At 47.5% G+C, this 24,718-nt stretch overlaps 1 protein-coding gene across 1 annotated transcript; it reads right to left on the minus strand.

The window, feature by feature from the left end:
* Window positions 1-1,873: 1,873 nt before the first annotated feature.
* LOC109782521 (serine/threonine-protein kinase EDR1-like) lies at window positions 1,874-23,896 on the minus strand. The gene is made up of 5 exons (XM_020341144.1): window positions 23,675-23,896; window positions 2,558-2,607; window positions 2,390-2,471; window positions 2,095-2,189; window positions 1,874-2,015 (listed from the first exon to the last, which is right to left on the minus strand). Exons 1-5 carry the CDS (start codon window positions 23,894-23,896, stop codon window positions 1,874-1,876), a joined length of 591 nt encoding a protein of 196 aa, XP_020196733.1.
* Window positions 23,897-24,718: the final 822 nt, after the last annotated feature.

A 24,718-nucleotide genomic window follows, 5' to 3' on the forward strand; every position in this document is an offset into this window, starting at 1 on the left:
TATGGCCCCACTTGTCAATGACTGATGGCGCTGGGCGTGATGTATTTTTACACAAAACACTCTGAAAATAATTATTTTCTGAAACAACCAACCACAGCGACGTATTTTTTGCACAAAACACCCTCAAATTATTTTTAAAGAAAAGCAGGACCATGATACTGTACATATATGTATTTTGTCTAATATGGATAATCAACATATATGTACTTCACGGGGACTCATGTGGAGCTTAATTGAGCTGCGGGAACTACGGCCCATTTTGCTCGCACTATTTTTAAAAAGATAATTTGTAAGTAATAAAGGTACATTCACATATTTGTGTGTTAAAAAATATTATATATACAAATAATGATTAGTAGATAAAAACATTCAAGTATACACTTGCGGCTTATATTTAGTTAATATGGACATTGATAATGTTTATTAGATAAATATTTTTTTAAAATTCAAAAAAATATACGCTTAAGGCTTATATTTAAATTATATAATATGATGAACACAAACATTTACTAAATATTTATGACTATTCGCTTGTGTAAATTTTTTATTCATGACTTATATTCAAAAAAGTTATATAACTTACATATTAGCCACGACTGAATATTCGTTTAACAGTCTAAATTTTAAATTATTAATTAATTATTCAAACATTGAACTGTACAAAATGTGCGTATATATAATAATTGAAATGTTCGTATAATTAAAATAATATTTTTGAAAACCAAATATGCAATACGCACATCTATATAGTACACATGTTTATATATATTTTTAAATACCGCACATAAAACAGGCCGTAGTCTCCATAGCCTATTTAAACTCCACATGCATCCTCGTTTAATATATGTAAGTTCCTGATCCATTTTAGACATCTAGAGCTGACCGGTTATAGTGGCTAGATTGTATTGATTTAAACAGTTGGTTGGTTCAAGTCCTAGTAGATTCTTTTTGGCGTTAATTTTTTGCATTTGCATTCTCGGGTTAAAAAATAGTTGGTCGTCTGTTCGAGTCGTGGCATGTCATTTTTGTTGTTAATGTTCACATATATGTGCAGTATTGTGGTCCTGTTTTCTGTAAATAAAAAAAGTTAGTGTTTTCTATAAAAATACATCGCTGCGGTTCACTTCTGCAAATAAAAAAAAATTCAGGGTGTTCTGTGTAAAATATGTCGCGCCTAGCGCCGTTAGTCACTCACAAGTGGGGCCATACACATTGATATGCCTGTATACGCGTACTGTGACCGCATCTGCACGCTTGAGTCAAGTAGTGACCACAAAACCGTATTTTCGAAGTTTTAGCACCAAACTGAACATGCAACACAAGTTTTATGACTACCAATGATATTACCTCTTTCGTTTCGTTACTTGCCATCCATTTTGGCCCAACGGAGGAAGCCCACTTGGCGGTGCACTGTGGCCCAGGTCCGGAGAGCTGGCAAATAATAAAATTGCCGATGGGAGGGTTCGATCTCATAACCTCCCAACCGGCCACACACAATTTATCCAACTGAACCAACTAGCGATATGAGAGGATTTTTTTTTTCCTCACGTTGCAAGCACAAGCCTTTTTGCTAGTACTGTACAATGCCAATACCATGGCTAACACACACTCCACATGTACAATGATTGAGCTGTTGGACCAATCATATCTGAACAACCTGTCCCAGGTTCCGAAAATCCAGACTAGCCTTGAAGCGACTGGCAGTCTCATGTCACGTCGCCAGCGTCCTCTTAACCTCCTGTTCAGGAGACAAACTGCATTCCCAGCTTCAAGCCTGAAGGTGGCAATTTGAGCCAAACCCTTCCAGGCTCGTGTTGTATAAGCCATCCACCAAGATGGGGGCTGCATAATCCATCTCCATTACAGCACAAAGCTAGCTCTCATCTTTGGCGCTCATCTTTCCAGCACCTTTCCCAGCCCTTTTTCGCTCCGTTTGCGCTTCAACAGTGTACTGCTTTTGCAGCACCTGGAGCCTCTCAAGGAGTTCTTGGAACGAAGGGCGGTGTTGCGGGTCACTGCTCACAGAAAGGATAATCATATAACGGGATCGGGGAACGGTTGTCCGGTACCAGCGTGCAGAATAGTAGTATGTACCTGTCCCAACAACTCTGGATCATCGATGCCCACTGAGGATCCGTGTCCGTTGGAATTTCAAGTCTGTCATCCATGAAACCCACGGCTCCGACAACCTGCAACATACAGGCCGCAAAGCTTGTGCTGTTACGTTGAAAATAAGAAGCAGAAAATAAACTAAGTTTTCCTGCAGCGATCACGATTTCACTTCTTGGAAAACATTTACCATTCACCAGTAAGCAAGCATCTTCCAAGATTTTTGTTGGCTCTAAGACACCACAAAAGGGGAAAACCAATATGCATAGTAAAAACGTACCTGCATTGTATTGCGAGTATCCCAGGGAATCTTCTGAGTAACAAGCTCCCATAGGACCACCCCATAGCTGAATACATCAGACCTATACTCAATAAAAAGGACGAAATGAGTAATCATCCTTAGGTAACAAGGATATATATTGTTCAAGAATCTCCATGCTGAGATTACTTTTCAGTTGAAGGTTCACTCCGCAGCACCTCCGGAGCCATCCACTGCGGCTGGATGTGGAAACCAGGTTATCAGGTACTAGGTTAAAGTTTATGACAAACTTGTCAGTCTGGAGAATCCATGTCAAAAGATTAAGTTGGCTTGTATTTACTGGCCCCCGGGTCTATTCTCTATCATATTAATCTACCATTATTTCTATTATCGTTTATTTTGCTTTCTTTACTTTTAGTCTTTATCATAAAAATACCAAAAATATTATCTTATCATCTCTGTCAGATCTCACTTTTGCAAGTGGCCGTGAAGGGATCGACAACCCATTTATCGCGTTGGTTGCAAGGTTCTTATTTGTTTGTGTAGGTGCGTGGGACTTGAGCGTGGTCCCCTACTAGATTGATACCTTGGTTCTCAAAAACTAAGGAAAATACTTACGCTACTTTACTGCATCACCCTTTCCTCTTCAAGGGAAAACCAACGCAGTGCTCAAGAGGTAGCATCTGTTAAAAGGAATATATCAAACGGGTTGAAAATTCCAAAAACATTATAGCAAATGGGAAATTAGTTTCTTTTTTTGTTTTTGTTCTTCACTGATATTTTATATTTCATTGGATTTTAACATGACATAGTACTAATTTGTTTTTAAATTTGCTGCTACTAATTTTTGGATTAAGAATATTTTGTTCCCCAGCAAAAATTTGCGAAATTTCAAAATTTCGCACATTTTTAGTTTAATTTTTTAACCCTGATACTGACCAGAAAATGGGCAGCATTTTTAAAAATGGAAAATGGGCTGCAATAAATTTCATATGAATTAGAAAATGAGTAAAAATTATAAAAATAATAGCAAATGGGCTGTACACGCCATAGATTTCGAGGCTGACTTAATTACGCAAGGCTTTGTCAGTCAACACACGATTCTAGCAGTAGTGACGGTTGGATGTCCATCCAATGGCCGACGTGCTTCTTCAATCTCTGATCTTCCTGCTACAGCTAGCCGTCTAAACCAGCGCCGTTGGGACTGCCTGCTCCCTCCTCTTGTGGCCCGCTGTGATGCTGCACAGGCTTCACCGGCCCACCCTACTCCCTCCGCTGGCCTGGCCGCACGCATTCAACTGCCTCCTTATTACGCGAACAAAAAGATCCCTCCCACTGACATCTTGGACGCACCGGTTCGGAGGCTGACATGTGGGCGTACTAAGTTGACACGTACGCAGGGCTTTGTCAACTTAGTCAACAAACGATTCTAGCAGCAGTGACCGTAGGATTTGAATCGAACAGTCTTGCTCCTTCTTCAATCGGTGCTCTTCTTGCACCAGCCGACCAAACCAGCGCCGGCGAGACCGCATGCTCCTGCCTCCAGTAGCCGGCTGTGCTGCTGTTGAGGCCTCACCGCCCCTACTACTCCCACCGCTGGCCAGGCCCTGCGGCGACGACAGCCTCACACCGCAGCCGAACCAGTGAACCCTCGTACTCCTCTCCGCGTGGGCATCCACTGTCGCGTCTTCTCCGGCTCCGTGTCGTCCCCTTCCTAGGCCTCGCCGTCGTCCACGGCCTTGGTGCTCTCGGCGCAGCGTGGTCAATGTGGTCAAGGAACGACTTCCATCGGAAGAGTACTGTACATGGAGAGGCTGACAGCTGGGTCCACGGCCGCAGCAAGGAAGTGCCTCCTTATTACGCGCAAAATAATGATTCCTCCACCTGACAGCAGGGACCCACCAGACGGGCCACCGTATTTCGTGAAAAAACGTTTTCCTCCCTGACTGCTGGGACCCACCAGCTACATCTTCGCACGCAAGGAAGTGCGTCCATATTACGGGCAAAAAAAATGATTCGCCCCCTGACTGCTGGGACCCACCAGCTACATCTCCGCACGCAAGGAAGTGTCTGACAGTCGGGACCCACGTGGTCGAAGCGTACGTAGCATTGTCATTCTGGTCACGAACGTGTATGTACAGGTCAATCGTTCTGTCTGCAGGCTGCAGCGATGAACCGTGGCCGTGTAAGGAAGGGCACGTGTCGTAGTAGAGGCGCGCACGTAGCATGTCCATGTACGTACAACCAGGGTGCAAGAAAGTAAATACGGCCACGTACGTACATACGGGCGGGATCTCGAACGCCTACTCGCGCATACGTATGGCCAGGGCTCGTGTACATGGCTGGGTCGGAACGGAGAAACTGCGTCGTCGTTGTGTTCATGGGGAGGCAACGGAATGCGTCGTGTTCATCGGGAGGCAACAGAATACGTCGTGTTCATCGGTAGCCAACCGGCTTGTACGGAATAGCCGATCGAAACGAGGCCTGGCGTACCGCGGAATGGAGGAAACGGCCTTGTGTTCGACCGGCCACGGTTGAAACGGGATCTTGTTCATTGGGAGGGCTCTGGCGTATCGCAAAGCGGAGGAAACAGACTTCTCTTGGACCTCCTACGGTCGAAACGGGGTCCTGTTGATCGGGAGGGGTGTGGCGTACCGCAAAACGGAGGAAACGGACTTGTGCTGGAGCGCTACGGTCAAAACGGGGGTCCTGTTCATCGGGAGGGGTGTGGCGTACCGCAAAACGGGACTCCACGGGATATTGTTCATCTCCAGCGTCGACCTCCTCCAGCCTCCACGGGCTACTATTCATCCATTGTCGACCTCCTCCAGCCTCCACCTGCGACTGTTCATTGCTCGTGCTCCTGTTCATCCAGCCTCCACCGCTCCTCCACCGGCTACTGTTCAACCAGCCCTCTCCACGGGCAACTGTTCATCCAGCCCTCCACCAGCTACTTTTCAACCAGCCCTCCACAGGGTCCTGTTCATCCAGCCCTCCACGGGGTCCTGTTCATCCAGCGGCAACCGTCTCGATCGATCGGGGTCCTGTTCATCCAGCGGCAACACCACGGGTTCCTGTTCATCCAACCCCCCACCGGGAACTGTTCACCCAAACCTTCCCAACAACACTCATTGTTCATCCAGAGGGAGCATCGATCGGCTTCAGTTAGCAGCACTAGCGAAGGAATCACTCGGGTTCAGTTAACAGCAAGGGACCAATCGCGGTTCAGTAACGTAGCTAGTGCAATCGCTCGGGTTCAGTTAGAGCCCAACGCCTCGCTCGAGTTCAATTAAAGCGCAATGCCTCGCACACATGCTCATACGTGTACGAGAGAAACGTGCATCGCTCGGCCCCCGACCACCCACCGTAACCGGGAACTCCCCGATATTTTCCTTGCCCTCGCTTCTACCATGGTTTTTTCCATCATGGACGACCCAAAGAATGTCACGCAGCTGCGTCTCCGGCCCGCCCAGGACGAAAAGCCCATTTTCTGTCATGGTTTTTTGTCATAGAAGTAGGAGCCCACCACATCTATGATGATACCGGGTTTTGTCACAATTATCGTAATAGAAGTGTCATAAGCATGACAGAAAAAATTCGTTCAACCCAAAATGTCACAGATGTGTCTTTTTTTGTAGTGCACGCCGACGCAGAGGCGAGGAATCAGCAGATCTATGAGCAGTCCGGCCGCTTCGAGAGGGATCGTCTGGAGCGGCAGTGGGTGTTTGAGCTGGCGAGCGTCGCTGAACATGCAGCAGAGGAGAGGCTGCCGGAAGTAGCACAAAGCCCCTCCGTAGTAGTTAGGGGCTATTTTGTTCAGTTCATCTGACTGTAGATGTGGTGGAACTGAAGAACGTACTTAAAATTAGCTAGTATATATAGTTGAACTAGCTATTTCAGTACGTGGTTGGCAACAATTGGGGAAAAGTTTGGTCGGTTCAGCTGTCGAGTTGAACTGTTTGTATAAAGTAAGAACGCTTAATCTATGAATGAAATCTATGCTTAATTACTGAATTTTAGTTGCAAAAATTAGATAGTGCTAGTGATTTTTAGCTGCACATTTGACAAATCACAGTGTTATAAGGATTGACAAATGGCAATGTTACTAGATCAACAAATGTCAATCTTTCCAGTTTGACAAATGGCAACATACCCAATATGGCAGATGTAAATCTTACCAAATTGTTTGTACGTGGTTGCACACGGGTCATCCAAAACAACCGTTTGCGTTGAAGGGATGCACAAATCCTGCACTGCGAATTTTCCCTCGACTTAAGGGGGAAGTCCATAGCTCTCACTTTGCATACGAGTGTTCTATCTAAAACATTTGCTATCAAGAGTTGCAGAAATCCTGCTCGACACATTTTCTCTTGGCTTCCTGGGGAAGCTGTCGGTTAGCATACGGGTGTTCTAACTAAAACGTTTGCGATCAAGAGTTGCACAAATCCTGCTAAGCACATTTTGCCGACAATCAACTTTGCCCTGGTGTTTGAAATTCATTCCCATTTCTTGCATGGGACCTAAGCATACACCGAAGGACACAGATTTGATTTACAACCAATTTAAATGCACTGGAGCATGTGCATGTAGTTCAAATTTGAATTATGCACATAAAATGCCTAGAAAACCCAGTTAATGTATAAAAATGTCCAAACGAACTCGAAACATTCCAAAATTAAACACAACACTCCTGTTGTTCTATGTTGATACAAGAAAAATTTAGAAAGCAATAAGAGGCAACTGATATCGTTTCGTCCCCAAAGGTGGCACGTTCCCTACCGAAACCATCACGCTTGTTGTGAGAAGCTCTGGTTTGTGAGAAGCATATACCCAAACTTGCCCCAAATGGGACAAAAAATTTACCACGACATGTTGATGACGCTCCATGATAGCATGCCAAGTTTAATGAATTTCAGACGAGTTTTGGATTTACTAGAATTTAAATCCAGGTATCTCAATGTTTGCGGCCGAGTGACGGTGGCAGTGTGTTTGACATTCATACCCATTTCTTGCATGGGACCTAAGCATTCAACCAAGGACACAGATTTGATTTTTCAACCCGTTTATATGCACTGGAGCATGTGCATGTAGTTCAAATTTGAATTATGAACATAAAATGCCTAGAAAACCGAGTTAATGTATAAAAATGTCCAAACGAACCACGAAAAATTCCAAAATTAAACACAACACTCCTGTTGTTCTATGTTCACACTAGAAAAAATTCGAAAGCAATAAGATGCAACGGATATCGTTTCGTCCCCAAATGTGGCACGTTCCCTACTGAAACCATCACGCTTGTTGTGAGAAGCTCTGGTTTGTGAGAAGATTATACCCAAACCTGCCCCAAATGGGACAAAAAAATTACCACGGCATGTTAATGCCGCTCTATGATAGCATGCCAAGTTTAATGAATTTCAGACGAGTTTGGGATTTACTAGAATTTAAAAAATAGGTATCTCAATGTTTGCGGCCGAGTGACAGTGGCAGGGTGTTTGACATTCATTCTCATTTCTTGCATGGGACCTAAGCATGCAACCAAGGAAACATATTTGATTTTTCAACCCGTTTATATGCACTGGAGCATGTGCATGTAGTTCAAATTTGAATTATGCAAATAAAATGCCTAGAAAACCCAGTTAATGTATAAATATGTCCAAATGAACCACGAAAAATTCCAAAATTAAACACAACACTCATGTTGTTCTATGTCGACACTAGAAATTTTTTGAAAGCAATAAGAGGCAACTGATATCGTTTCGTCCCCAAAGGTGGCACGTTCCCTACCGAAAGCATCACGCTTGTTGTGAGAAGCTCTGGTTTGTGAGAAGCTTATACCCAAACATGCCTCAAATGGGACAACAAAATTACCACGGCATGTTGATGCCGCTCCATGATAGCATGCCAAGTTTAATGAATTTCAGACGAGTTTTGGATTTACTAGAATTTAAAAACCAGGTATCTAATGTTTGCGGCCGAGTGACGGTGGCAGTGTGTTTGACATTCATTCCCATTTCTCGCATGGGACCTAAGCATGCAACCAAGGACACAGATTTGATTTTTCAACCCGTTTATATGCACTGGAGCATGTGCATGTAGTTCAAATTTGATTTATGCACATAAAATGCCTAGAAACCCCAGTTAATGTATAAAAATGTCCAAACGAACCACGAAAAATTCCAAAATTAAACACAACACTCATGTTGTCTATGTTGACACTAGAATTTTTTTGAAAGCAATAAGAGGCAACGGATATCGTTTCGTCCCCAAAGGTGGCACGTTCCCTACCGAAACCAACACGCTTGTTGTGAGAAGCTCTGGTTTGTGAGAAGCTTATACCCAAACCTGCCCCAAATGGGACAAAAAATTTACCACGGCATGTTGATGCCGCTCCATGATAGCATGGCAACTTTCAGGAATTTCAGACGAGTTTTGGATTTACTAGAATTTAAAAACCAGGTATCTCAATGTTTGCGGCCGAGTGACGGTGGTAGGGTGTTTGACATTCATTCCCATTTCTTGCATGGGACCTAAGCATGCAACCAAGGACACAGATTTGATTTTTCAAACCGTTTGTATGCACTGGAGCATGTGCATGTAGTTCAAATTTGAATTATGCACCTGAAATGCCTACAAAACCTAGTTAATGTATAAAAACATCCAAATGAACACTGAATAATTCCAATTTTTTGACGAGACACCTATAGTTGCATGTTCACTGCAGATAAAAGGTCTAGCAATTCAAACACCATCCTTTGCAGTTGTGACCCCAATATGTAATTCAAATCAAGATGAAAAATCAAGTAGATCGCACACAGTTTATTATCACCAACCATGCGAGATGCAGCACAAAATATCTTGGAGCACCGTCGGAGTGTCAAGCACACTAGCCCGCTGCTCAAATATCATTTCACTGTTCAATCATCGCCGGTGAAAGATGGGGACGTGGACCCGCGTCGTGAGGGCAACTTCGGCGGCCCACTCCGACGAGAGCGGGGACTCAGCCGCCAGGCGCGTGCTAACAAGCTTCGTGAGGGCGACCGCAATCTGCGTCCGGGTGGCCAAGGCGGCCCAAACGGCCGTTGTTGCTTCTCAGGTAGTGGCGGTAGCATCTGCCTCGAGGATAGCAACTGGCGAGAGCGGCACAGCAGTTGTCCGTTCTGCAGCAGCGGCCTTAGCCCTGATGGAGGCTGCCCACGACCACGTCGAGGCCGTCCACACCCAGCTCGTGGAGGTCACCGCACAAATCGAACGAAGCTTCTCCGACAATGGTCAGCAACCCGCGGCCGAAGAGTTGGCAATCGCCGAGAGCGTTCGAGCAGCAGTCCGTTCCTGCCCGGCATACCTTGCCACGACGGAGCCCGCCAAAGCCCAGATCACGGCCGCCCACGCCCAGCTCGTGGCGGCCTATTCCAAAGATATGGCGGACGCGGATGGCGAGATTCTTGCCGACTATGGTGCGATTGATGCCATGGAGCCCCTTCCCCAGGAGACCGTCGGGCGCGAGCTGGACATGGAGGCGGCGGCGGAGATCGATGAGCACCAGCCGTACTAGTACTCTTTGTTTTGTTTAATTAAGAGCGCTGGTCTTTAATTTGTTAGAGTAATGTTTAGGTCAGCTAGCTTTGTTTAATTGGTTGACTTGCTCGATTAAGAAGTGTGGGTGTGCTGTAGTCTCCTTTGTGTACCCAAATTATGCAATGGCGTGGATGACCACTATAACCAGGGAAATTCGAACCAAAATTTTTGACGTTCAAACTCATCACACACGGGTTAAGCTATCTGAATCGTTTGTGATGTTCACATATCGTACACAGTTCTGAATAAGGGACCGTGTCTCATTACACTTTCCGCGCCAGTTTTTTCGCTGAAGCGATTCCAAATTTTCGGCTTCCGCGGAAATATATACCTCCCCGCCCCCTCCCCCTTACCAAAAGCCACATTTCCCCCGTTTCCACCTTCCTTTCCAAGTTGAAACCTTCACTCCTTGCTTTCAGCGCCGCCTCCTCGCCAGCGAACCGCGTTCACGCTGCTCGACCTCGTCTATCCAGGCAGGTAATCCACACCCGACCCCATCCTGCTCCTCCTTCCACATCCCACATGCCCCGACCGCCGGCGTGACACCTTCCACCCAAATCACCGATCCCTCCACCAAATAAGCGCCGCCCTAAGCCATGGTGCACGCAGTATAGCCAGGAGGGAGCATTTGGCAGCGGAGAAGCAAATCGCGGCCGCACGAGCGGATGAGGTCGCGATGGCTGCCATTTGTGCCGACCCCTAGATCTTGGAGGAGCACCTTGCCATTTGCTAGCTACGCCGGTTAAGCATGCTCGGTTTACCAGTTGCGTGTGCTACTCCTGCCTTTCCTTCACAAATTCTAGTGAATTGTGCTATCTAATTTTACCATGTAATCTGTTGGTCTAGTGTATATGTTCTATATGTCGTGCAGTGTGGTGCTCACTTATTAACTATTTGGTTAATTAGTTGTCGTCTTCAGTTAACTGTTTGTTTCAATTCTGCAAATGTGATGTTCAATTCTTCAGGCTGCAATTTTGTATTGTCTTCCATGTGAGAAATAAATCAAATTTATCTTTACAAAATACACGAGAAACGAATAACATTGCTATATTTCCAAGTTGTCAAGCATGCTTGGTTTGGTTATACGTTGTGCAATGTGGTGCTCAGTTAACGTTTGGTTCATTTGTGTCGTGGTGTTTAGTTAACTATTTGGTTCAATTCTGCAATGCGATGTTCAATTGTTGTGGGTGCATTCTGTTATTGTATACCATGTGAGAAATAAACCGAATTAGGATGTACTAAATACATGAGAAACAAATACAATTGCTATATTTCCAAGTTGTTAAGCATGCTTGGTTTGGTTAACTGTCTGATCTTCTATTAGGAGTATGTTATATTGTGCAATGTGGTGCTCAGTTAACGTTTGGTTCATTTGTTGTGGTGTTTCGTTAACTGTTTGGTTCAATTCTGCAATGTGATGTTCAATTGTTGTGGGTGCATTCTGTTATTGTATACCATGTGAGGAATAAATTGAATTTGGTTGTACTAAATACATGAGAAACAAATACAATTGCTATATTTCCAAGTTGTTAAGCATGCTTGGTTTGGTTAACTGTCTGATCTTCTATTAGGAGTATGTTATATTGTGCAATGTGGTGCTCAGTTAATGTTTGGTTCATTTGTTGTGGTGTTTAGTTAACTGCTTGGTTCAATTCTGCAATGCGATTCCAATTGTCGTGGGTAGAATTTTGTATTGTTGTGCATGTGAGGAATAAATCGAATTTGGCTGCACTTAATACATGAGAAAAACATATACAAGTGCTATATTTCCTATTTCTTAATCATGCTTGGTTTGGATAAATGGGTTTTCCATGTGGCTTGAATTAATCTGATGAATCCGCAATGTGCTTATTTTTCATCAACATATTTTACTAATAGCATGCGAACCCTCACTTAACCTGATGACTAACTACCTTATATGTGTTGCAGGGAAACAATGGGAAGCACTGAGGTTTACAATCGAGGTTTGCACATGCATGGTCCTTTGTCTAATAGCACATTATTGTGCAATTGCAGGAACCATTCTAATATTTAGGTTTTTAACAATTTAGTCTTGCACATGTAGGTCCTGCTGTCAGAGGTTTTGACCCACTGTTTGACCATTTTTGCATATGGGGAAATGAGTTGTCCATGAATATCAGTCAAGTCACGAAACTCAGAAAGATTGTTAGGATAAAGAAATTAGCGACAAAAAACAACAAGATCTTTGTCTACACAATGAAGAAGACATCAGTTCACTACAGGATGGTACTAACTATTATACCTTGCCTTTTTTATTCATTTGCCCCATTTCCAATATAGAGAAGATATTTATGCGCATCCTTGTTTTCAGGCCTTTCCAAAGCAGTTCACTAATGATTACCTCTCAAACCACCTGTATGGTCAGGAGGCGAGGAAGGTATTCATACAACACCCATGGTTCAATATTGAAGTGTTCCCGAAGAGGATGAAGGATGGACGGTCAATCTGTTGGGGAACGAGTAATTCAAAAAAAATCCTACGATCACGCAAGATCTATCTAGGAGAAGCATAGAAACGAGCGGGGAGAGTGTGTCCACGTACCCTCGTAGACCGAAAATGGAAGTGTTTAGTGACGCGGTTGATGTAGTCGAACGTCTTCACGATCCAACCGATCCAAGTATCGAACGTACGGCACCTCCGTGTTCAGCACACGTTCAGCACGATGACGTCCCTCGAGCTCTTGATCCAGTTCAAGGCGAGGGAGAGTTTCATTAGCATGACGGCGTGGTGACGGTGATGATGAAGTTACCGGTGCAGGGCTTCGCCTAAGCACTACGACGATATGACCGAGGTGTGTAATTGTGGAGGGGGCACCGCACACAGCTAAGACAAATCTCCAAGTGCCTTTGGGGTGCCCCTGCCCACGCATATAATGGAGGGAGGGAGAGAGGCCGGCCCCCTAGGGGCGCGCCAAGAGTATGGAGTCCTACTAGGACTTCCAAGTCCTAGTAGGAATCCCTTTCCTTTTTGGAGTAGGAGAGAAGGAAAGAGGGAAAGAGAGATGGAGTAGGAAAGGGCAAGGGGGCACCGCCCCCTTCCCCTAGTCCAATTCGGACCCATGGGGGGGGGGGGCGCACCACCTCCCCTTGGCCTGCCTCCTCTTTTCCCGTATGGCCCAATGAGGGAGTCCTGGACTAAGGGGTCCTCGGTCGTCCGGCCTGTTATCCATTAGGCCGGACTGATGGGCTGTGAAGACATGAAGGCCGAAGACTGTAGCCGTGTCCGGATTGGACTCTACTTGGCGTGGAAGGCAAGCTTGGCGACCGATTATGAAGATTCCTTCTTATGTAACCGACTCTATGTAAACCCTAGATCCCCCCGGTGTCTATATAAACGGGAGGGGTTAGTCCGGAAAGGATATACATATTACCATAGTCATATAGGCTAGACTTCTAGGGTTTAGCCATTAGGATCTCGTGGTAGATCAACTCTTGTAACACTAATATTCATCAAGATCAATCAAGCAGGAAGTAGGGTATTACCTCCATAGAGAGGGCCCGAACCTGGGTAAACATCGTGTCCCCCGTCTCCTGTTACCATCGATCCTAGACGCACAGTTCGGGACCCCCTACCCGAGATCCGCTGGTTTTGACACCGACATTGGTGCTTTCAATGAGAGTTCCACTGTGCCGTCGACAAAAGGTTCGATGGCCCCTTCAATCGTCGATAACGACGCTGTCCAAGGAGGAACCTTCATCCCCGAACAGATTTTTGTGTTCGGTGGCTTCGTACTGCGGGCCAACTCGCTTGGCCATCTGGAGCAGGTCAATAGCTACGCCCCTGGCCATCAGGTCAGATTTGGAAGCTTGAACTACGTCGCGGATATCCGTGGAGACTTGATCTTCAATGGATTTGAGACCGCGGCGATCGCTCCCCCTCGCTCCGATGAACATGACTTAAATCGGTCATCGGATCACATCTAGGAGATGGTTCCTGTTGCTGCAACGGCCTTAGAACCAGAGCAGATCGTGCCATCCAAAGCCATAGAGTCCGTGGCGTTGGAGCCACACACGGACTCAACACCCTGCAATATTTGCGTCAACGGAACTTCGGACTCGTCTCCGGCTACAAGTTCCGGACCGTGTACGCCTGCGGACACCGAGCTAGATCGGTTATCGATCTTCCAATTCAGCGCCGCAGACGTTTTCCAGCACTCACCTTTGGGTGATGTGCTGAACTCTTTAAAGAATTTGTCCTTGGAGAAGGACTCGCAGTCGAACTATGTTCGGTTCGAGTTAGAGGCTGATGATGGGGAATTTTGCTTCCCACCCGCCACCCACTTCATAGCTACTGTCGAGGACTTAACCGACGAGCTCGATTATGGCTCCGAAGACATCGACGGTATGGACGATGATGCCGACAAGGAGCAGGGCCAAGACCCGCCATTCACTGGACGTTGGACGGCCACCTCTTCGTACGATGTGTACATGGTTGATACACCTAAAGGATCTGGCAACGACAAAGAAGATCCAGTCGCGAATAAACCTTCTGAGACACAGTCCAAGCGCCGGTGCTCTAAACGCCGCTCTAAGCCTCGTCGCTCAAAAGATGGCAACACTGCCTCTGAAGAAAATAGTACTTCGGGCGACGCCGAGAACAATGAAGACCCTGCTGGAGCTGCATCTGAACAGGAGGAGCAAGACAACGGGCAAGATGACCCTGATAAACATGCCATGCCCAATGTCTCGGATGATGATAGTTATCGTCCAGTCTCTGAAGATGAGGAGAGCCTTGGTAGCGAGGATTTCATCGTGCCTGAAGCACCCCAAGAGCAGGAGCGCTTCAAGCGCCAGCTAATAGCTACTGCCAGAAGCCTGAAGAAAAAGCAGCATTAGCTCCAAGCCGATCAAGACCTACTTATCGACAAATGGACCGATGTCCTGGCAGCCAAAGAATACGGCCTCAAGCGCCCAGCCAAGAGTTACCCAAAGGGCAGACTGCTACCTCAGTTTGATGAGGAGGCACCAGATCTCATACCTCCCTCGCACAATGAGGGCCGACCACCACGTGGCCGGGATAGTGCGGCGGACCGACCACCCCGTGGTCGGGATAAAACAGCAACTCAGGTCGAAAAATAGCCCGCCCCACCGCCTCGTAAACACAGGGACAGACCAGCTCGGGAACATACATACGACCTTCGGTAGGAATTGGACAGCAGAGCAAGACACACCAGATCGATCTATGGATCGCGAGGGCGCATCCCGACTCGGGATGACGGCTACCTATTCGGACGTGACAAACCTAGTCACACCCGGGCCGATAACCGCAGACGGACTTCATCGGAGGTGCGCCGCGACGCGGCCCGATATAGAGGCGCCACACACCCTCTATGCTTCACAGATGAAGTACTGGATCACGAATTCCCCGAGGGGTTCAAGCCCGTCAATATTGAATCATACGACGGAACAACTGATCCCGCAGTATGGATTGAGGACTTTATTCTCCACATCCACATGGCCCGCGGAGACGACCTCCACGCCATCAAATACCTCCCACTAAAGCTCAAAGGACCAGCTCGACACTAGCTAAATAGCCTGCCTGAAAACTCCATCGGCAACTGGGAGGACTTGGAAGAAGCCTTCCTCGACAACTTCCGAGGTACATATGTCCGGCCACCCGATGCCGATGACTTAAGCCACATAGTTCAACAACCTGGAGAATCAGGCAGAAAATTCTGGACTAGGTTCCTAACCAAAAAGAACCAGATCATTGACTGTCCGGACGCCGAAGCCCTAGCAGCCTTGAAACACAGCATCCGTGACGAATGGCTCGCCCGCCACCTCGGCCAAGAAAAGCCGAAATCCATGGCAGCCCTCATAGCACTCATGACCTGCTTTTGCGCGGGTGAGGATAGCTGGCTGGCCCGAAGCAAAAACACAACCAGCGAGGCAGGACCCTCTGAGGCCAAGAACAACACCGGCAAGCTCCGGCGCAATAGACACAAACGACGAAGCAATGGCGATAACACTGATGACACCACAGTGAACGCCAGATTCAGCGGCTCCAAGTCCGGCCAATGGAAGAAGCCCTACAAAAGGAACAATGAGGGACCTTCCACCTTGGACCGCATACTCGATTGTCCGTGCCAGATACACGGCACCCGAGACAAACAAGCCAATCACACCAACAGAGATTGTTGGGTTTTCAAACAGGCCGGCAAGTTAAGAAAAGGTATCACAAAGTGAGGACGAGGACGAAGAGCCCCGGCAGCCGAACACCGGGGGGCAGAAGAAATTTCCCCCTCAAGTCAAAATGGTGAACATGATATACGCTATGCACATCCCAAAAAGGGAGCGCAAGCGAGCACTCAGGGACGTCTACGCGGTAGAGCCAGTCGCCCCAAAATTCAATCCGTGGTCGTCATTTCCGATCACCTTCGATCGTCGAGATCACCAAACTAGTATCCGCCATGGCGGTTCGGCCGCACTGGTCCTTGACCCAATCATCGACAGATTCCACCTAACACGAGTCCTGATGGATGGTGGAAGCAGCCTCAACCTGCTCTACCAGGATACAGTACGGAAGATGGGCATTAATCCCTCACGAATCAAACCCACAAAAACTACCTTTAAAGGAGTCATACCAGGTGTTGAGGCCCGCTGTACGGGCTCAATCACGCTGGAGGTGGTCTTCGGTTCTCCGGACAACTTTCGAAGTGAAGAGTTAATCTTCGACATCGTCCCCTTCCGCAGTGGCTACCACGCACTGCTCGGACGAACCGCGTTCGCTAGATTCAACGCGGTTCCACACTACGCTTATCTCAAGCTCAAGATGCCCGGTCCACGCGGCGTCATAACAGTCAATGGAAATACGGAACGCTCCCTCCGTACAGAGGAGCACACCGCCGCCCAAGCAGCAGAAGTACAGAGCGGCCTTTTCAAGCAGAATCGCAATCCGGCTGCCGAGCCCCTGGACACCGTTAAGAAGGTCCGGACTATGCTGCAACAGGACAACTCAGCCCGTCAAGAGCTTGACTAGCAATTCGGCCTCCATCCCAGCCCTGATCAAGTAGTGGCACTCGTACCACGTGCACATAATTACGCACTCAAAATCCCATGGGCATCGACGGAGGCACAGCTTGTGGTCCAAAGTACGGCTTGACCGACCCTGGACTCACACATACTTTCACCCTTTTTCTTTTTATTTGTTTCAGGTTCCTTTTTTCCCGCGGGCGTGATAACCAGTCCTTTTGAAGGATCGACATACAAAGACGGCAAGCAGCAGAGGTGTGTAGGGTAACCTCTATATGCTCTTCTTGACGGTATTTCTACTTATTTCTCAGGACCCGCACGCTGCGCCCTCTTGATTTCGGCATGTTAAATAGCCCGAATGCTTATCACACTATTTGTACAAGATATGCATCGATGTATCCATACAGTTATAATGAAAATGGTTTGCGGCCCAGTTTCTGTGGTTTTTGTTTCTTACTTCATTTTATTTCGATTTGCTTATCGACCGCATCCGTACACTTTGGTACGTCTCACATTCGCCAGGGGCTCCCCATCGCCCCATAATACGGCAGCAAAGTCCAAACACTTCTTATAGATAAGTTCGGCACCCCGAATTTAGCATTATATGCATTGGCTCCGAATCATCTCTTTGGTCAATAGTTGGGTTGCCCGGCTCCTGTGCTTGCTACCCTACGTTCCGCTGGATCGGCTAGGGTAGTAAAGGGAGAACTACTGCGATTGTGCCCTGGCCTTGACCAGATGAGCGCCTCAGTAGAGAAAGCCAAAAACTGACTGCCATGATATGGCGAGAGCCGGTCAGCTGTTCGAGGGTTACAAATCGTTGGAGTTTTTTTCCGCATTATGCGAGAGATCGGCACTTCCTGATCAGATGCTGACAGCACTCTGGTTTAAACCAGGGGCTGTGCCCATGCTTTATTATAAAACTCCTATGGCTAAGTGTGGGCGTTTAAGCCGTATAGTCTGATTGCCTTGTTCGTTGCGCTAAACAACTCCTTCAAGGACCATATAATTGGATCAAGATTGTTTAGATTCCATCCCGAACACCTCCGTACTACCTACGTGAGGCCAGAAGCCGACGACTGGCCAACCCTCAGATTACATGCAACACGGCCGCACAGGAGGAAACAATTAAAAGCATAACAAAATTACATTACAAAACAGGCTTTGTTTTCATAATACAAGGCAAAGGCAACATGAATACATTTATTCAAATACAATGTCCTGCGAACATTGCGCTGCTGCAAGTCGAGACCCTTCTATGACATCCGCGAAGTATCGCTCGGGTGTGCGGTGCTCCTTGCCCTCCGGCGGCCCTCTGTCAACTTCAACGGTGTTCATCTTCGCCCACCACATCTTGCAACGGGCGAAGGCCATGCGGGCACCTTCAATACAGGCAGAGCGCTTGACGACGTCCAGCCGAGGACAGGCGTTCACCATCCGCCTCACGAGTCCGAAGTAGCTGCCGGGCATAGCTTCGGCTGGCCATAGCCAGATTATAAAATCCTTCATGACTAGTTCGGCCACCCTATGCAGCTCCACCAGCTGTTTCAGCTGATCGGTGAAGGACACGGGAGGCTCTGACGCCGCATATTGCGACCAGAATAGCTTCTCCGTAGAGCCCCCTCCTTCGGCACGATAGAACTCCACGACGTCCGATACACTGCGTGGTAAATCCGCAAAAGCCCTTGGGGAACTCCGAACCCGGGTTAGTAAAAGGTACTGCTTCTCCGCATACTTGCTTTGCATCTTAAAGGCCTTACCCGCCGTGATCATCTTGGCCTCCTAGATCTCCTGGAGGGCGGCCTGGGCCTCATTCCGTGCGGTCTCCGCGCACTGACGAGCCTTGGTGAGTTCGACCCCTTGAGCCAACGCATCATGCTCCAAGGTCTCACATTTTTTCACCGCATCCTGGGACTCCTGCTGGACTTCTTTGACCCGGGCTTGAGCTTCTTACGAGCGGCTTGCTACTGGACAGCCTTCTCCTCGGCCTCGCCCAGGGCTTTCCTCAGGGCCTCGACCTCGGTCGCGGCTCTTGAACATATCATGACACCGCGGTCAATATACAGTGCTTATTCTTTCCGAACACATAGCAAGTCGTCATTCACCTTGCTTCTCCTGGAGCCGAATTTTATCTCGTCGAGCTTGTTCTCGGTCCGCTCCAGCCTCTGCTTCAGTTCAGAGACTTCGGCAGCATGCGAGGTTGCGGCCAACAGTGACGCTTGCTTATTGATACATATTCAGTTAGTCCTCTATAACAAAGGATTGATCCTCTGTCCGGTTCTCCTCGCCGAACACCGGACAGTGTCTCAGGGGCTACGGTCTACACGGGGTTTTTTCTCTTTCTTACCTCGAAACCTGTCAACAGGTTGCTGCAGGCTTCATTCAGTCCGCTCTTGGTGGACTGAACCTTCTCGATCACCGCACCCATAAGGACACGGTGCTCGTCCATGACGGAGGCGCCTCGTAGCGCCTCCATCGGGTTATCCGGCGCCCCTGGATGGACAAGGGCCACCGGTGGAAGCGGCGCACCCCCCTCCTTTAAAGGGGGCTGCTCGCCTGACTCCGGAGCCATATGAGTCTCCGGAATCGTATTCGGCTGAGGGCCGAACTGGATGCGGCCCTCTTCGCCAGTCTCCATGGGGCTCGGCTCCCCCATATGTCCGGCAGTGGAGGTCTCGCCTCATGGCGCCTCCCGGACAGCGTCCTGGGCTCCTCCCCGGTTCGGAGCGGTCCTCCGGGACAGCACTTCGGTGTCGTCTCTGGCCCCGGGGGAGTAAGCAGGCGGTGACGACATGCTCGCCATCTCCGACGGAGCCAACGAACCTCCAGATGAGGATTGCTGGATCAGGTCGCGGGCCGGACTGCAATAGTACAGCTAACTATGTTAAGATAATGAAGAGAAAGGGTCGGATGTGCGCATGAGCGAGCCGTGTCACTTACGACGCGGCCTGGGGCTTAGTGCGGGGGCGTCGTTCTGGACGATCTCCTTCGCCAAATATCCGGCCGCCCGAAGCTGAGTAATGTCCTCCTCCTTGACGGAGGAGACCATCCACTTGCCCTGACCTCCGGATCCGGACATGGTTGCTTGAGTGGAAAGGAGATGAGAACTTGGGCGCTGGATCTCGAGATTGGAAAGGCGGTGACAGAGAGAAGGCATGAGCGAGGAAGAGGGAGTCCTTATCCCCTTATAGAGGCAGCGAGTATTAAACGCCTCCTCACCCGCCTTAAGATCCGCCTATTCCCAAGGGCTGTATAAGCGGCACGGTTGGGTTACCCATGCCCGCATTGATAAGGATCCCGCAATAAGGGGACACGATCTCTGCTTTGACAAGATGTGCCAATGGCAACCGCGTCTCGGGACGTGGGGCGTCGAACGCAAAAACGATTTGGAATTATGACCGGTCGAACATACTGTCGTGCTACGAAAAGTTGTCAATGGATGGAACTCGTGTAAAAATATATTGTCTCTGCGGTTGTGTATGGTGTGTGTAACAGGTCCGGATACTATTATCACATCCGAAGACTATCTTGGAGTACGGAAAAATGGGGAACCCGCCTTGCAATGCCGAAGACAATCTGCGCGCCGGACTCCTCGTCATTGAAGCCAGGTTCAGGGGCTACTGAGGCAGTCCTGGAATAAGGGGTCCTCGGGCGTCTGGCCTGTTACCCATTGGGCCGGACTGATGGGCTGTGAAGACATGAAGGCCGAAGACTGTACCCGTGTCCGGATTGAACTCTACTTGGCGTGGAAGGCAAGCTTGGCGACCGATTATGAAGATTCCTTCTTATGTAACCGACTCTATGTAAACCCTAGATCCCCCAGTGTCTATATAAACCGGAGGGGTTAGTCCGGAAAGGATATACACATTATCATAGTCATATAGGCTAGACTTCTAGGGTTTAGCCATTACAATCTCGTGGTAGATCAACTCTTGTAACACTCATATTCATCAAGATCAATCAAGCAGGAAGTAGGGTATTACCTCCATAGAGAGGGCCCGAACCTGGGTAAACATCGTGTCCCCCGTCTCCTGTTACCATCGATCCTAGACGCACAGTTCGGGACCCCCTACCCGAGATCCGCCGGTTTTGACACCGACACCCAATAAGGCCCATTACTTCTCCCGGTGAATTCCCTAACTCCCCGGTACTCCGAAAAATACCCGAATCACTCGGAACCTTTCCGATGTCCGAATATAGCCTTCCAATATATGAATCTTTACGATATCATCCGGGACTCTGAACAAACTTCGGTAATCAAATCACATAACTCATAATACAAATCGTCATTGAACGTTAAGCGTGAGGACCCTACGGGTTCGAGAACTATGTAGACATCACCGAGACACATCTCCTGTCAATAACCAATAGCGGAACCTGGATGCTCATATTGGCTCCTACATATTCTATGAAGATCTTTATCGGTCAAACCGCATAACAACATACGTTGTTCCCTTTGTCATCGGTATGTTACTTTCCCGAGATTCGATCATCGGTATCATCATACCTAGTTCGATCTCGTTACCGGCAAGTCTCTTTACTCATTCCGTAGTGCATCATTCCGTAACTAACTCATTAGTCACATTGCTTGCAAGGCTTATAGTGATGTGCATTACCGAGAGGGCCCAGAGATACCTCTCCGATACTCGGAGTGACAAATCCTAATCTCGATCTATGCAAACCCAACAAACACCTTCGGAGACACATGTAGAGCATCTTTATAATCATCCAGTTACGTTGTGATGTTTGATAGCACACAAGGTGTTCTTCCGGTATTCGAGAGTTGCATAATCTCATAGTTAGAGGAACATGTATAAGTCATGAAGAAAGCAATAGCAATAACACTAAACGATCATTATGCCAAGCTAACGGATGGGTCTTGTCCATCACATCATTCTCTAATGATGTGATCCCGTTCATCAAATGACAACACATGTCTATGGCTAGGAAACTTAACCATCTTTGATTAACGAGCTAGTCAAGTAGAGGCATACTAGGGACACTCTACTTGTCTATGTATTCACACATGTACTAAGTTTCCGGTTAATACAATTCTAGCATGAATAATAAACATTTATCATGATATAAGGAAATATAAATAATAACTTTATTATTGCCTCTAGGGCATATTTCCTTCACAATCATCCACGGGCACTGGCCTAAAGTTGCAAAGACCTTCAACATCAATGAAGGCTCAATATTTGCCTTCTGCTTCAGCAGTTTTCCAGATGAGATACTTCTGTCTATGTACCGTCTATGATGCTAATTTCGAAAGGTTATAGATGTTGCATGTGAAACTTGGTGCTGGTGTAGTTGTGTAATGGGGTAGCTGAGTGCTGAAGCTATATGATGTTGTACTCTGATGTATTTCAATTATGAAAATGAAATATATTTTGTGCTTAATATGAAATGTCAATTAGATTAATAAATGGATTATTAATAATAGGATAATTAGCCTGCTAATTGGGTTTTTATATTGCAAACGGTTATTGAGACACCGTGTGTGATGCATTCAATAATGCACACAGTTTCTAGGAATAAACCATGTTAGATTAATGAACAATCACACACGACATCCTCTTGAAAATTGTTTGCGTTAGGCCACCTGGCGCAAACGTTTACCACATAAAAATTGTGTGTGATGGACAGCCTTTGCCACATAGTTTTTTCTACGCACCGCGTGTGATGCATTCTGTAACGCAAACGATAAAATTGTTAATACCGTGTGCAATGGAAACGCTATCACAAACGATTTAACGGGGAAAATTGTGTGTGATGTACTTGCGAAAAGAAACGTTTTCCTTGGAGCGACTGTGTGGGATGTATATATGAACGGAAACGTTTAGCGGGGACTGACTGTGTGGGATGTATACGACCGGAAATGATTTCGCATGTATAATTGTATTTTTTAGCACTGTTGTATGTATAACTGTATTTGGTCGCTCGTCGGTCGCACACGACCTCATTTTGCCGAGCGTGTGTGCGAGGAGGGCATATCCCCGACGGTTTCTGGGTCGTGTGGGAAGGATCCCCCTATCGCCCACACTCACTAGGCGACGGTTCCAAATGCCGTCGCGGAAAGGGGTTAAAAACCGTTTGTATAGCACCTCGCTGTACTAGTGGCACCTCAAAAACGTAGTAGACCGGCCTTTTCAGCTTGTATGTGTGACCTTCCTCTTTCCTCTCCACAACCAGAGTCATAAGGCATAAGGGGTGAGGAAGTAAGTAGACTCTTGATTAGACACGTTCATATTGATTTGGTGGTACCCGGAGTACGCATCACAAAATCAGAGGAGGTCATGCCCGACTGATGCATATGAACGATCTGGTCAATACGTGGAAAGGAAACAAGCCCTTTGGAAACACATTGTTGACGTCCTTGAAATCAACACAAAGACACCAGGATTCATCCTTTTTCGGCACCATTGCCAGGTTTGACAACCAGTCTGAGTGCTTGACTTCCCAGATGAGCTGACTTCAAGTAGCTTAGCCAGCTCCTCTCCCATAGTCTTACACTTGGGCTCTGAGAATCTTTGCAAGGCCTGCTTCACCGGCTTGCAACCGGGAATAAATATTCAGGTTGTGGTTCGCAAATCTCCCTTGGGCTCCCTGGCATATTAGAAGGATGTCAGGCGGAGATCTCCCAATTCTCATAGAGGAAACACATGGATTTGCTTTCCTATTTGGGGTCCAGGGCGGATCCTATCAAGGTCGTCATGGACGAGTCCACGTGATGGACCTGGATCTTGATGATGTCTCCGTCGGTCTTTAAGGACGTCGACTTTGAGCACTTAGAGAGGATGAAGTCATCCTCGTCGACCTTGGTCCTCATCTCAGATAGCTCCTCGGCTGCCAAGGCCTTGGTGCCAAAGGTCGTGCTCTGCTCCTCGGTTCTGAGTAACCGATCAAGATTGTCGCAGATAGTGATGACGCTCTTTGGGCCCGACATCTTCAACTTCATGTACGCGTAGTGCAGCACAACATGGAAGCGTGCGAACGCAGTCCAACCTAACAATGTGTGGTAACAACTCCAGAAAGGGACTACGTCATAGCTCAAAGATTCGATACGATAATTGTCGGGAGTCCCAAACACCATGTCGAGCGCGGCCCTTCCTATGCATTGAGCCTCCATGCCCGAGATATATAATACCCTTGAAATTGATCTTATTGGCCTGAATGTGTGATGTGTCCAACTGCATTTTCCTTAATGTTTCTGCGTAGATGAGACTGCTCTCGCCGTCCATCAGGACCCTAGTCAGGTGGAAACCACCGATTATGGGATCGATGACGAATGCAATGACTCGGTTGTGGTGGACACTGGCCGGGTGGTCCCGCCAATCAACATGATCAGGATTTCCGACCAGGGGTTGTACTTTGGTTCTGCGGGGTCCATGGTGTAGACTTTGCAGAGCCCATGTTTCTGTTCCTTATCGGTGGTGTGGGATGCATAGATCATATTCACATCCTTCACCTCTAGGGGGGTTGCTTTTGATCACCAATGCCTGATCCAGGCTGCCTCCCACCCCCTCCTCATCATTGCATGGTTAGGCTATTCCGGAAGTACTGTTTTCGAGCTGACTGGATTGCTTGATGACCAAGCAGTTTTGTTTAGTGTAGCTAGAGGGTCGAGCTACGGTTACATATTGGATGGCGTGCTATTGATCTAAAATTTTGTTCAATGTGAGTTGTTGCCCCCATTTTCCCCTGGAACAACTTCTTTTTGGTGCCACCGCCTTGGTGCGGGTTGCCGAATACAACATTGACCTTGTCGTCCTCGACATTG

Source organism: Aegilops tauschii, chromosome 3, assembly GCF_002575655.3.
Source record: "Aegilops tauschii subsp. strangulata cultivar AL8/78 chromosome 3, Aet v6.0, whole genome shotgun sequence".
In the NCBI taxonomy this organism is placed as follows: Eukaryota; Viridiplantae; Streptophyta; class Magnoliopsida; order Poales; family Poaceae; genus Aegilops; species Aegilops tauschii.

Excerpts from the sequence above, each read along its gene's own strand:
- LOC109782521 (XM_020341144.1), bottom strand. The coding sequence starts at position 23,896 with ATGAAGTTGAAGATGTCGGGCCCAAAGAGCGTCATCACTATCTGCGAC. Across the intron at positions 2,608-23,674 it reads GAGACATCATCAAGATCCAG|CCGCAGTGGATGGCTCCGGA; the intron begins GTCCATCACGTG and ends TTCCACATCCAG. Across the intron at positions 2,016-2,094 it reads ATCCAGAGTTGTTGGGACAG|TGACCCGCAACACCGCCCTT; the intron begins GTACATACTACT and ends TTCTGTGAGCAG.